This window comes from Mastigoproctus giganteus, chromosome 6, assembly GCF_048544385.1.
Source record: "Mastigoproctus giganteus isolate SK-2022 chromosome 6, ASM4854438v1, whole genome shotgun sequence".
In the NCBI taxonomy this organism is placed as follows: Eukaryota; Metazoa; Arthropoda; class Arachnida; order Uropygi; family Thelyphonidae; genus Mastigoproctus; species Mastigoproctus giganteus.
In genome coordinates, this window is record NC_143580.1 from 187,798,428 (window position 1) to 187,813,762 (window position 15,335).

The following is a 15,335-nucleotide window of genomic DNA, read 5'->3' on the forward strand; positions in this document are numbered from 1 at the left end:
TGGCTAAGGAGGCACCTATATCAGGCTTAATATCCAAGTTTTCAGATGATATAAAGGTTGGTAGGATTCTTAATGATAGTAATGACAGTGTGCTACTGCAACAGGATCTACAAACGTTAGACAGATGGGCTGGGAGGTGCAAGTAAAGTTTAACATTGGCAAATACAAAGCACTGCATATTGGTAGCAGTAACCCCAGAGAAATGTGCCAGCCGTGTAGTGGAGAATGAAAAAGACATGGGGGTAATTGTGCAGTCAGATATGAAGTTTTCTGAGCAGTGCAGACAGGCTGGCAGAGCAGCTCATGGGGTCTTGTCAATGATATACAGGAATTTTGCTAGCAGGGATAAGGAGGTGATTATCCCCTTGTATAAGGCAATGGTCAGGCCACACCTTTAGTACTATATACAGATCTGGAAACCTCATTTTAGGAAGGATGTAGAGATGCTGGAAAAAGTACAGAGAAGGGCAACAAGATTATGAATGGAACAAAGGGTTGCTCTTATGAAGAAAGGCTTAAGTTCTGCAAATTGCAGTTTCTGGAGACTAGGCACCTGTGAGGTGATTTGATTGAGGTGTATAAGGCCTTGAATGGTTTGAGCAAGCTCACTGCTAATGGAATTCTTCCTCTAGTCCAGATAAATTGCCTGAGGGGACAAAAAATTCAAATTGAAGAAAGACAGTTGTAGAATAGATGTGCAAAAATTTGCCAATTGCCTTTAGCCAGCAGGTGGTTGATTGTTGGAACAAATTTCCATCTGTCCTTGTAGAAGTTGATAGCTTAAACAAATTCAAGGAAGAACTGGACAAACTTTTGGAGCAAATGGACAGATGAAATGGGAAGTGTTTTTTTTTTTTTTTCCCCTGTTGGCTGATGCTGTATAAGCTTCCTTTCTTGCATCACACGCCTCTTCTAATGCTACTGCTAACATGGCAATTTCCAAGTTGATGATTCATGCTTTGTTTGCGAGTCAGAGAAAACACCAATATCCATCTCTAGCAAAGGACTCGGGGGGACAACAGAATGCTATCAGAGGCCCAACACAATCAAATTATCAGCTAAAATTTCATGTGAAATGTTTAAAGCTTCAAGTTTATGAACTGTTACCCAGTTACATTGTTGAATGTAAGTATGAGCATGCAGTAGCAAGCAGACATATTCTGCTTCTAATTGTACACATCTCTATTGCAAAATACAATCAATTTCCCTCATAACTGAATCTCCATAAAAGAACCTAGCTCCTGCTGAATCAAAACAATCAAATCATGAAAATTCATATCTAGAGCCTGAATCAAGAGTACACCTCCTAGCATAAAAAGATGACTCAGTAATGACACTCTAGTCACTACTGAGTCCTCACTTTTATTCAACTCCGGGTATCAGGTTGCCAAACTCTCTACATCTAATTACACAGAAATGAGTTATCAGTCATGATATGATTACCCGCAAGCGTGATCTTTGAATACATAGCAGTTTCTACAAGCAATAAGGCTTGGACTGACAAGTGAATCATCAGCAGCATTTCCAATCATTATTCATGAAGTTATATGCCATAGTATTAACTATCGTTAAAAGGTAAGCAATGTCCAAGATTAAATTACAGAATATTAAAAATATTACAAAATTAATTTAACAAAATATTTCTTATACTAATTTCTAGTAAAAAGATGACTATGTACTTTAGCAAATATCTTATAATACAAAATTAAAATTCAAATTGTAAAACTAGCTTAATTATTTTAAGTTACAATACTACGCAAAGTTATTGTTGCCTCAAACTGTCTAAATATTTAAACTACAGCCACAAATTTGATCTCATGTAAAATTTCCAACTAAGCAATAATTTATAACTGTATGAAAAGCAGCAAGTACTACACACAGTATAAGACAGCCTACTATCCCAAAGTGCTTGCAAATGTGACTATCCTCATTAATGTCCAACTCCATAATCAACTCAATATGCAGCTATTATAAGAGAAAAAAAACTCTGCTGCATAATACAAGGATAACCTGGACTATTATGAAAGCAGCAAGTATGCTCCTTTAATTTTGCTCCTGCACAAGAAGACACCCTTTCCAGGTAAGACATATGATTAGCTAAAATTCAAAACTGATATTTTTAAACACGTTATTAATATAAAAAGCATTTAAGGTGAAGAGTACACCCAGTATAAATTAGTTTTATAATACAGGGAAGTTTTTTTTGAGGACTACACACTCAGCTACAATGACACTAGTGCATCCCTCACCAGGATTTTTGTGCAGTGAGTTCCACTGATAGCATAATGGATGGACAAATGGTGATCAAGGGCACTAGTTTTGTGAAACATTATGCTGCCAAGAGAGTGCATTGTTGTCTTTTAACTGCATATTAGAAATCCAATCATGTGATATGTACAATAATAATTTACCACAGCAATAAAAGCATTGCTTCAATACTCTTGTCAAGAGTCTAGAACAGGTGTCACCCTGCCATCAAATCATGATTGGTGAAAGCCAATGAAAGTGAACATCAACCCACATCACAGAGCCAGTCACATGAGATCTATTGAAAGTTTTCCAAGCATTAGAAAGGTCCTCTTAATGAAACTATTATATTTAGTGAGGTTAGGAAAAATTGGAATAATTTAAAACTTTTACTTCTAATTTGCAGTTAAAAGCAGATAGTGTGCTTGTTAATGAAATAATCAAGTGCCTACAAGAAAATGCTGACAAACAACACACATCTCTGTACCCAAGCAGTCCTCTGTATAATATGATATGTAATATATAATTAACCAAAAAATACATATGGGAAAAGAGAATTATACTAACAATTTCTGTTTGTAAAAATAGATAACTATTTATGCATGAATATGCAGTCAGTCCTCGTATAGCACGATAGTTGTGTTCCTAGAAACCCTTGTGCAATGTAAAATCGTGCAATATAAACAACAGGCCCTATGGGAAAAATAGGGTTAGGTGCCGACCACCCAAGATTGAACACACATTTGTAACCAAAACATTACCAAACACAATAAATAATCGTAATAAAATATTTACGTATTTTATTACGACTATTAAGTAATAAAATATTGCTAATGCTTTTGCTTCTATCGTAAGCAAACTTGTTTTTTTGTTTGATTTTCTATCCAAACAGATGATAGCCGTTCCATCTCTTCCAATTCTTTGTGTCTTGATCTAATGGATTTTAATTACACTTTGAGTTGTTCCTGCTATAAAAGTTGTTTTTATTTTCTCTGCATTCTTTCTAATTCTCGGCGTTGCCTCATTTAGGCCTGTAGCACGTGCAATATCACATGGTCTTTCATTTCGCTCAAAGCGTTTCACAATTTCATATTTTTTCTCTATCGACAGAGGCGGACTGGCCATAAGCCTTACTGGGGAAACCCCGGTGGGCAGGAGGCCAGTGTGATTTTGGCGATAAACCATAGTATGAGGCCCAGCGTAAGAATTTTTGACCCAGTCCGCCTCTGTTTATCAATATTGCTTTTCTTTTTCTCTCTGAATCTGTAGTATCTTCACCAGGACACTTCCTTTTCACACCTTTTAAGTATTTTACTCATTTTTAGGGAATAAAGCACAATTACAAAATGAGGAGGCACGCTTGATACACATAAACAAAGCTGCATGCGTGTAGCAACTGAATAAACAACACAAGATACTCTATTAACACCTCACATTTTACTAAAGCACATTTCTGGGGGTTACTACCATAAAACAATAAAAGCAATTTCCAGTTGCGTTTCTGCTAGTGGAATCTATTATAAACTGGTAGTAAACTCGACCTAATGGCATTTGCGATAATACTGATAGCTGGAATTGTGTGGGTTTTTACCTTATTATGGTGAAATGTGTTTCCCCTTCACTGATATAAAAAACATAAATACATTTTCAGAATTTCTCTTCATTCCTATTGTGTCGCGTTCAGTTGGGGTGATTCCTCGTTCGACTGCTATTTCTTGTAAACACAAAGGCGAATTGTGCATAAGCGAATTCGGTTCGTGTTATATATGATATCGTTCCCCTATTTACAAATCGTGTATGATCGAATTTGTGTAGTGTAAACGTGTTATAAGAGGACTGACTGTATTTATTAAAAAAAAACTGTAATAAATGTACTTTTTTATAAATGAAATTAAATGAAATTAAGCAAATGGGGAGGACAGATGAGACTTTGCAACATATTAACATGTGATTTTGGATGGCAGTTATATTTCAGACGATTTTTAAGAAAGCAAGTTATATTTAAGTCACTTTTCAAATATACTACCTATAATTCACATAGATTTTTAAAGCTCTTACTTTTGACTGGTTGCCCGCCTTTTCCTCAGGAATCCACCCTCTGGAAACAGGACTATCCACTGACGTTGACGAGATAAATATACACTTAACATATGATTTTGCAACCTTCGGAGTTGATATTCTCTAACATTTTTGCCCTATAAAATAATGTATACTTAATTTTCTGTTTGTTTCACTATTTTAAAAACAACTCTCCCCCTTTTTATATAACTAAATGAAATTAAAAAAACTGACCCGGCTGCTATTTTTTATGCTACTAATCCATCTGTATACTTTATTTCCAATAAAATATAAATAAGCAAATGGGGGCAGGCAGAGAAGATTTTGCAACATATTATCATGTGATTTTGATAGGGGAAAAAAAAAAAAAAAATCAAGTCTCATTCTGAATACAAGATGTCATAATTAAATTAGGAGATTATAAAGAAATTGATATAAAGGATAAGTGATTTAATACTTTCATTCAAAATAAAGTCTTGCTCATGATATATACATTTTTACCATTTTCCCTATAATTTTTCATAATTTACGAACTCAGCTTTTGAAAATTATGTATAAACTTTTTTGTTACTCATATTAGGCCATGAACATAACTGGCAACTTTTGACTTTCAAAAAGCTGAAGATCAGGTAATTGTAAGAAGAAAGAAAACAAGGGTTTTTGGGCAACAGCAGCTTAAAAAAAAAAAAAAAAAAAAAGATTTTAAGTTCAGAATGCTTTCAAAAATTAACTTCGCTAGAATTTTTCTGTCTGTCGATACTGTTTGGATTCTCTGTTAGACATCAAATTATTTTGACTGCTTCAGGAAAGACACTGTTGCAGACTCTAGAAACTTGTCAATGTTTTGTTCATAACAAATCTTTTTTTTTTTTTTTTTTTAAATGCTTTGGCAACATTTGAAATTCAAAAACATACCTCGCATCCATGTACTGAGGTCATTACTTCTAGATATTCAGAAGAATATCGTGTGGAAATTTATTATACCAATAGTTTTGAAATCTTCTGCTTCCAATTTGGAAGTTCATTACCATAGCAGACTAAACCAGCTCTCTAGACTTGATTACCATAGCAGACTAAACCTTGCTCTCTAGACTTGGCTGTCAAGAGCATATCCAAAGCTTCAGCAGAAAAAGAAGAGCTGAATACCTGCATTCAGCATTGGTTTGAGGAATTAAAATAACAAATATCACTTAGGATAATTTGTTATACAGTAGAATGTCAGTTATCTGGAATAATTTGAAAGGCTGATCGCTCTTCTTTTTTTTTTTTTTTTTTTGTATTAACAGTAGTACAGTAAGCACCGGTTATAGTGATCACACCTGTAAACTGAATTTTGATTCTAATAAGCGAAAGATCGAGTTTACAACCCATTTATAACAGATTGTACAAACAAAAAGTCCAATAAACAGAAAACTGCAAATTGTTTTTATTGTTTTATGGGTGTGACCTCTAGAATTCTATGTGACCTTCAGAAATGTGCTGTAGAAAAATATCACAGAGACTACTGGGCTTTCTCTGAAACCATGAGTGAATTTCAGATTAGTTTAGTTCCAGATTCAGTAAGAATAATATCGGCCTGAAACTGTGCAATTTATTATTTTTCTCAATTTTTTACAGAAAAATGTGAATGAAAAGAAAACACATAGTTTTAACACTGCAACAAAAAATGGAAATTATTAACAGAATTAGAAAAGGTGAAAATTTAGGAAATCTCTCCAAAGAGTTTAATGTAGGGACTTCAACAATTTATGACATCAAGAAAAATTCCAGTGCTATAAAAGAAGTTGTGTTGATTATGAACAGTGAAGGAGGATCTAGAAGGAAAAAGACTGTCAAAACCTGAAAATGCCGCTTTAGAGAGTGCACTTTATTTGTGGTTTCTTCAGAAGCGAAGTTTAGGTGAACCTGTGTCTGGTCCAACGTTGTGTGAAAAAGCATTGAATTTAATTGAAAATTAAGAGATAATGAAGACTTTAAGGCATGCACAGGTTGGCTGAAAAACTGAGACACAGTATACGTGAACTGGATATTCGAGGCAAGAAACTTTCTCCAGACGAATCGGTAGCAGTCTCCTTTAAAAGTAAGTTTGCTTCAGTTATAGCAAATTAAGAGAAAGAAACGTTTATAACGCTGATGAGATGGGCTTATTATGGAAAGCATTACCAATAAAAACCCTAGCCACTAAAAAATAAATGCCTGCACCAGGTTTTAAGATGAGAAAAGAGCAAGTTACACACACAGATTATCCTTGTTTGTTATTGTTAAGTCGAAAAAACCAAGCGCATTTAAAAATCGTACTAATTTTCCCGTTTTGTATAAAAATCATAAAAATGCCTGGATGGATGTTTGTTTTACGAGATTGGTTTATAATTTTTTTTTATTTAATTAATCTTAATTATTTTATTTAATCGTAAGATAAGATTAAATAAATTTAATCTTACCTTATGTTCGATTATCCGGAAAATTTGGCTATCCAGAAGAGGTCTGACATCAATTATTCCAAATATCTGACGCTCTATTGTATTTCAAGATTCCTTGTGTACTTGTCAGTTACTCAGCCAAGGACCACTCATTAATTCTTTCTCCTCTTATTATAACTTCTGGTAGGTTCTCATACTGTAACTGACAAAACTGATGCAGAAAAACACCTATTCCTATTGCTTCAACTATTCTTTATCTTTAATGATGTCAAGAAGTACTGGAAACTTGTTTAAGAAATTTTCAAATTTCAAAATGATGCACCGCCAAATGTGTGCTACATCATTGTTATTGGATTTTAGGAGCATCAGCAACTTAGATAATATTTCTAAGTTGAAGGATGAAATTTGTGCTACCTTGGCATTTATAGCATTTTCTTTAATCGTAACTTATGCATGATGTAGTCACATGCAGCAATGAAGTATTTCGTCACTGAATGAAAGAACAAAATTTTCTCCTCTGAGAAGTTTTACTCTCTCCACGACCTTGACAAAAGAAATGACTATGACTAAGTCAGAATCATCCTTCTGATTTAGTAAGCTATGGTAATCAACATTCAAACTGGAAGCAGATTTCAAAACTGTTGGTATAATAAATTTGCACGCAACATTCTTCTGCATATCTAGAAGTAATGGTCTCAATACATGGATATGAGGTATGTTTTGGAATTTCAAATGTTGGCATAGCATAAAAAAAAAAAAAAAAAAAAAAAAAAAAAGAAACAAAAAAACCGTGTAAATTGCTTTATTCAAACTAGAAGAGATGGACATAAACAGACTTTCTGCATGAGTGAGGATAACATGCCTAGAATTATCAGCCTACCTGGCCTGTTTAAGACTGCTTTCTCTAAAAGTTTGCAGTACAGAAGTTAATTTTCTTTAGTTCAATTTGTCTTTTTTGAAAACTTTTGGACTACGAACTGGATTGGAACATGAATTAGTACCACTCACTAGTGACTACTTAAACTTTTCAATTTGGTAACTTTGAAAAGTGCTCATGCAGCTTTTCTCACCACTAATAACCTCTTCCTTAAATAGCCTTGACAAAAGTGGTACTGTCCTCTATCTAATTACAAATTTAAACAAAGACAGCTAACGTGTACACACACGCTTTAAATTTTTTTTTTTTCCCTTACTTCAGTGGAATGCACCAGTTCAAATTGTTTAAATTTATTGGTGAAGGTAAAAAAGGCCAACATAAGAACTACAGCAAACTTACTGGACAAACTCACTTCCCACTACGGCAGTTTCTCGCTGCATTCTAGGTAAACAGATGGTGCGTATTATCGGTTGTGGCAGTAGAAGTTAATAACGATGTACTGATTAGTTTTGTTCTTATTATTAAAAGCAGATTATTGGAGTTCATGAGTGGGCTGAAATTTACTTCCGGGTACACCCTCCAAGCTGCTTCAGTCTTAGGGTGTTTATCCCCCCCCCCCTTCCCGCTGTTTAAAAATAGAAAAAAAAAAGACTTCTACAGATGGTGCGTGCTATCGGTAGTGGCAGTAGAAGTAATTTTCTTATTTTAAAACAGCGGGAGGGGGGAGGGATAAACACCCTAAGACTGAGGCAGTCTGGAGGGTGTACCCATAAGTAAATTTCAGTCCACTCATGAACTCCAATAATCTGCTTTTAATAATGAGAAAAAAACTAATCAATACACCATTATTGACTTCTACTGCCACTACCGATAATACGCACCATCTGTTTACCAAGAATGCAGGGAGAAACTGCGGTAGTGGGACACGAGTTTGTCCGTTAAGTTTCCTGAAGTTTGCCGTGGTTCTTGTGTTACCTTTCTTTACATTAGCTAATTTATCTTTTCTTTTAGCACTTATTTCCAAATAGTAAATTTTCACCAAATATTTATCCACTTTCGCAATAAGGCATGCAGCCTATTACCACCAAATGCTCAATCTGTTCTTATAATATGTTCGCTTCCACTTATATTTGAAAGAGTACACTCAATGTGCCATAATTTTTGGAATGTTGTTTCTCAACATTCCAAAAATTTGTAAATAATGGGTGAGTTCGTAGCTAAAAATGGACACTTACTTTTATGCTAAGCTGTAACCTCAACACAAATAAAAACAAAAACCAAGCCTTACCATTAACATTCCAGAGTTTTAATCAGTGTGCTGAGAGAACTGAACAGTTAACTTCATGTGACTTTACTTTTACAGCACTCATTTGCTGACTGCTTAAAAATGACTGTCCATATGCATTACAGCACAGCATTTTGGTGTTTTTTTTTTTGAATGCTTACAATGAGTAATAGCGCATCACTTATAATGCCATTAGATGCTTATATACATAAGAAGCAGCAAACATGAGGATATATAATTTTGTAGACCTTCCATAGCAGATGCATCATAAACACTAAGTGCTAGATAGTTTTTTTAAAGGGATCCTACATGCTTTCAGGTTGCTCAGACGATGCCCAAAGTTGTCACCTTCCACTGTTGGTGCTGCGAGCAAGCTGCTTTCAATTTGTGAGGTTTTTTATTACAAAAGATCGCCTACAATGGCATATAGCTTACAATCACTTATACTGCCATATGTAGAAATCAAAAATGTCTCATTTTTCAGAGCCATTGCTACCTCTTCATTTCCTATCTGTGCAATTTCACTAATAATGCCTGTTGTTTTTGTTCTTCCACAACTATATTTTTTTGCTATTTCATTACTGGAAACATATTTCTGAACACAAATGTTGTTGTTGTTTGTTGGATTTATTGGTGCAAGGGCTACAAAGGCCATAATGCACCTTTTTCAATCTTATATGATACATGATTGTTATATTAAATAAAAGGATTCAGATCAGGTGATATTTGTTTATCAATTTGAGGAAGGTAAAAACATCATTAATATCTTGTCGGTCTCCGAGAATCTGTTGTAATGTAAGTTTATTAGAAGAATATAGATGTGAAGAGAAAGCTGTTTTTCGTTCTCTCAGATATAATGGGCATTCAATGATCAAGTGGTTTACTGTGAGTTGAGTTTGACAGTTGTTGCATCGTGGAGGATCATCCTGAGTGAGTAAATAACTATGAGTTAGGTGAGTATGTCCTATTCGAATTCTAGCAAGTACTACTTCTTCCTTTCTATTGCCTCTTAGGCTTGATAGCCACTTCTTGTGATCCTTTTTAATCTGAAAAAGCTTATTGCTCTTTTCTCCCTGCCAAATGGATAGCCATTTTTTTCTAACATTGGTATGTATGATGCGTTTTAAATCTGTGTAAGGTATCTGCATGTCTGATTTTATGTGACTGGCGTTCTTGGCTGCAAGATCCGCTTGTTCGTTTCCTCTGATTCCAGAGTGCCCAGGTATCCAACAGAAAATTAATTTTTGCCTGTTTGCAAGAAGCTGCGCTAACTTGGTTTGAATTTGTTGTAGAAACGGATGACTGGAAGGAAATTTACACTGAAGAGCAGATACAGCACTTAAGGAATCGGTGTAGATAATAGTTTGAGGATATAATGACTGTTTTACATTGTCTAGAGCCATCAGGATAGCATACAGTTCTGCAGTGTAAATACTGTACTCCAAAGGGAGCTGCTGGGATATTGTATTGTTTGGTAGAACTGCAGCTGCTCCAACTTTATTATCTGTCTTGGAACCGTCAGTGTAAATTTGGGTAAAACTAGAGAACTGAAAGGAGTGAGTTGCATGGATCTGCTGAATACTGAAATTTGGAAGTGCATTCTTTCCCCATTGTTGGAAATGTTGGTCAACATTGGCCAAGGGTATTTGCCATGGTGGCATAGCCGTGTTAATATCTTGAATTATGTCATTCATATTTAGTTCGCTGCACGTAGTTATGCTTTGTAATCTAATGCCACATGGTTTATTCTGCAAAGGTTTATTTTGGTACAAATTATGCCATTTTGGGGTGAATAAATACTGTTTTATAGGATGATGTGGGAAACTTCTGATTTTTGCTGCATAACTTAATAACAGAGCTTGCCGTCGAAGAAATAGGGGTGGTTCATGTGCTTCCGTATAGAGACTCTGAACTGGCGATGTACGAAAAGCTCCCAGTGCAATTCGGAGGGCATTGTGTTGTACTGGGTCGAGCCATTTTAATACACTTTCTCTGGCTGAGGCATATGCAGGTGACCCATAGTCTAGTTTGGATCTTATGAGCGACCAGTATAAGTGCAGCAGCATGTACCGATCTGCACCCCATGACATAGCGGAAATTGCCCTGAGGAGATTCAGCTTCTTTAGACAGGGTGTACGAATGTGTTTAATATGCTCTAAGAAACTAAGTTTTCTATCCAGAATTAGTCCAAGAAAGCTAATACTCTGTTGAAAAGAAATTGGATGAGAATCAAGATGTAAATCGGGATCTGGATGAAAATTCCGTTTACGGCAAAAATGAATTGCTGTTGTTTTTTGTTTTGAAAGTCTGTATCCATTATTTTTGGCCCACTGAACAAGCTTATTAATTGTACCTTGAAGCTGTCTTTCAATGAAATGCATGTTTTGTGAGTGGCTTGAGATCGCCAGATCGTCAGCATACAGATAAGTTTCAACTGTGTCGGGAATAACTTTTGTAATGGAATTAATCCTGAGAGAGAAGAGCGTGGCACTAAGCACAGAACCTTGAGGGACCCCCTCTTCTTGCACAAAAGTTTGTGAGAGAGCAGAGTGAAATCGTACCTGAAAGGTCCTATTGCTCAAAAAGTTCTGGATAAAATTTGGAAGATGACCACGAATACCGGATTCATAGAGATCGTGAAGAATTCCATACCGCCAGGTTGTATCAAAAGCTTTTTCGATGTCAAGACATATCATCACTAGGTGTTCGTTCCTGAGAAATGCATTTCGGATGTTTCCTTCAGCTTTAACCATAAGGTCAAGTGTTGATCTAGTTCTTCGAAATCCATATTGATTTTGACTTAGAATGCATTCAGTCTCTAGGAACCATGTCAATCTGGCATTAATTATTTTTTCTAATGCTTTTCCTATACAACTAGTTAACGCTATCGGTCGGTAATTTACTGGATCTGAATGGTCCTTTCCTGGTTTTGGGAAAGCTAGTACTATAGAATGACGCCAACTGGTAGGGTAGTAGTCTTCGCCAAAGATTCTATTATACAGTTTTAGCAGAGCAGAAAGGGATTCTTCACTCAAGTGATATATCATGGCATAGTACACTCCATCAGGGCCAGCAGCACTATTTTTGGATCTTGCAAGTGCACTACGTAACTCTGCCATGGTAAGGGGTACATTATATGGATGCTGTCGTGAAGTACTGAAATTGAGATTATGTTTTTCTGCTTGTATTTTATGTGCCTGGAAACTTGGCTCAAATGCGGTTACAGCGGAGATTTTTTCAAAGGTTTCACCTAGTGTATTAGCAATATCGGGAGGATTGCAGATTTCTTTGCCTTTTAGATATATTATCGGAGTGGTTATAGGTGGATATTTTCCATTAATTCTTTGAACTTTATTCCAAACAGTTCTGATATTTGTGGTCCTGTTTATAGAGGAGACATATTTAGACCATGTCTCTTTTTTGCTTATTCATTGTATGTGACGAGATTTAGCTCTAGCTTTCTTGAACTGTATGAGGTTAGCTGTGGTTGGGTATTTACGAAATAAGTTCCAGTATCTATTCTTTTCTTTTTTCGCATTGCTACAGGCTTCATTCCACCGTATTTTTGGGTAGGAGCGAGTTTTCATGGATGATCTGGGTATACTGGTTTCTGCAGCTACTATCATTTGCTGAGTTATGTAAGTTACGGCAGAGTCAATGGTGAGGGTCTCGATAGTCTGAATATCTAGATGTGCCAGCTCTTGATATTTCTTCCAGTTAGCTTTGTCGAATTTCCAAACAGTTTTTATCTCAGTTTGAGGAGGAGAGTTAGCCGATAGTGTGCATATTACTGGAAAGTGGTCACTATTTCGCAGGTTATCAGTGACCGTCCAATCAATCAGAGGAAGGAGGTTTGGCGAGCATATTGAAAGATCAATTGCGGAAGTTGACCTTGAGGAAAGATGCACGTACGTGCGAGTCCCATTGTTTAATAATGTTAAGTTGTGCCTTTCAAGAAATTTTTCAATTAACTGACCTCTCTTATAAAGGTGCGAGGAACCCCATAGGGGGTGATGCCCATTCCAGTCACCTAAGATACAGAAAGGCGGTGGCAGCTGAGTAACTAAATCATTCAAATCTGCTAGAGAGTATGAATAGTTTGGCGAAAGGTATAGGGAAACAACTGTTACCGCTATCTTAACCATAACTCTAGCAGCAATTGCTTCTAAAGTTGTTTGCAGTGGGACTGGTCTGAAAGGAGTTTTGGAGTTTACTAGCAATGCTACACCTCCATGTGCTGTATTTGAGTCGTTCCTATCCTTTCTAAGCATTATATGGTGTTTTATGCTCATAGTTATTTTAGGGGTCAGGTTTGTTTCCTGTAGACAAAGAACAGCAGGCTTATATTCGGTAATTAAGTCATAAACATCGTCTAAGTTAGCTCTGAGTCCGCGACAATTCCATTGAATGATTCTGTGCATTATTGAGGATTATCGGGTGTGTCTGCTTGCTTACGGGATGTGGTCTGTTTGCGCCTGTCTAGTCTTTTTTCCCTTTTTGGGAAATTTGGTCTAGTGACGTCCATGTCCTCCTCTTCCGCATGAAGTTCAAGTAGTGGTTCATCTCGGTGTGAATTTCTATCTATGTCCATGGTATCAGTACTGGTTTTTTGATTATTTATTTCAGAGCTTGTTTGATTAACAGGCTGTTTTACAGGATTTTTATCTGGCGGTATTGTCAATGGTGTGTTTACCGAATGAGTTGATTGCTGTTGGGTAGGCTGTTCTTTTAGTGTAGAGAGGACTGACTTGGCCCAATCAGAAATTGAGATACTTGGCGGAACTGAACAATCTGTTTGTACTGTTATGGATCGTTGCTTTTTTACAACTGAAGAATAAGATGGCAATTTATTTGAAATTAAACAATGTCTTTTTGCTTCTTGGTATGGCACCTTGTGTTCCACTTTGTACTTTTGTATATTCTTTTCAGTCTGCCACTGGATGCACTCCTTTGAAAATGCTGAATGATTCCCCTTACAGTTTGGGCAGCTTTGTATTTCAGTGGGGCAGTCTGTGTGAACATGCTCTTTTGAACCACAGGAGGCACAGGTGGTTACACCCCTGCAGACTGCTTGTGAGTGTCCAAATTTTTGGCATTTAAAACACCGGACTGGGTTTGGAATATAAGGTCGAATTTTGCACCTTAAATATCCAGCTTTAACAGTTGTTGGTAAAATTGGTGTTTTAAATGTAAGAATGACCGTTCGGGTAGGAGTAAGAACCCCATCTTTCTTAATGACTATCCTTTTGGCATTTATTACATTTTGATCGCCTAATTCCTGAACGATTTCCTCCTCAGATACGTTAAGGAGATCCCACTCGGCTATTACCCCTTTAGAGGAGTTTAAGGTGGCATGCGGGGTAACCTTTGTGGGAATTCCACCAAAAGTCGATATTTTTAATAGTTTTTCCGAGTGTTTATTCTCGTTCATCTCCAGTAGAAGGTCTCCGGATTTTAATCTTCTAACCATTTTTGGTGGGCCCGCCACATTCTCAAGACATTTCTGTATTAAGAATGGGGAGAGCTTACTCAAAGGATTGTCAGTCAAAGAATGCAGTATCAAAAAAAGAGGAGCAGGGCTTTCTGTTCCTTCTTTTTTCTGCCGTTTTGCATTTCCTGCATTTAAGTCTTCTCTGTTTGAGAGATCTGGATCATGAGATCCATAAGTGGCATGTCTATTTATGTCCATCTTTGCTCCTTTTTGCCCCGGGAGAGTGTTTTTCTTCTCCCAGGTTACCAGCCCCGCCACGTGGAGGCAGGAGCGGTGCCACCAGTGACCAAGCGGTTTATAGGTTTAGTTAGGTTAGTAAGGATTATATATATATACACAAGGAAAGAAAGGTGTATTTCCTTTCTGGATTCTACTTCAAAGCTTTTAAGTAAAGAATCACTTAAGAAAAACAAGAAGAATAGTGACACTGGAAAATAAATATAACTAATCCGCTGAGAAAGAACGCTATGTATCGCACAAAATATCGCTTGGGCACTATCGCTTCTGAACACAAATGCATGATTAACAGAATTCAAAGAAAGATTATGTTCTATGACAAAAGGTGCATATAAACATTTGGCACGTATGATATTCGAGTATAAAATGGTGCACCTATTTTTCCATTTCTTTTTATGAAATGCATTGCCCTGCATGCTGTCTTCAAGCCTGTTTGTCTGCAAATTTCTGATTACATCAATTTTCCCACTGATTTAAATTAAAAAATCACATCTGCATACAAATATACAAATCAAACATTTTACCCTTTTCAAATTTTAGAATACATTTAAAATTTTGCATGTATGTCTTCTGAAATTTTACATTATACGAGTTGTGGCAATAAATTTCCCGAACTGGTGCTGCTGTGGTCATGTTCAATGAGTCTGAAAATACATGGAAGTGGTATGTTATAGTTCAAAATTCCTCCAACAGATGTCGGTAAGACTGTCCAAGTATGCT

At 36.2% G+C, this 15,335-nt stretch overlaps 1 protein-coding gene across 1 annotated transcript in view; it reads right to left on the bottom strand.

Moving 5' to 3' along the window:
• Positions 1–15,335, bottom strand: part of LOC150084819 (acyl-CoA:lysophosphatidylglycerol acyltransferase 1-like) — a 155,987-nt gene that overhangs the window by 73,512 nt on the left and 67,140 nt on the right. The window contains exon 5 of the mRNA XM_090376362.1: positions 4,306–4,442. Coding sequence (XP_090232488.1) covers positions 4,306–4,442 — 137 coding nt within the window. The remainder of the gene's footprint in view (positions 1–4,305; positions 4,443–15,335) is intronic.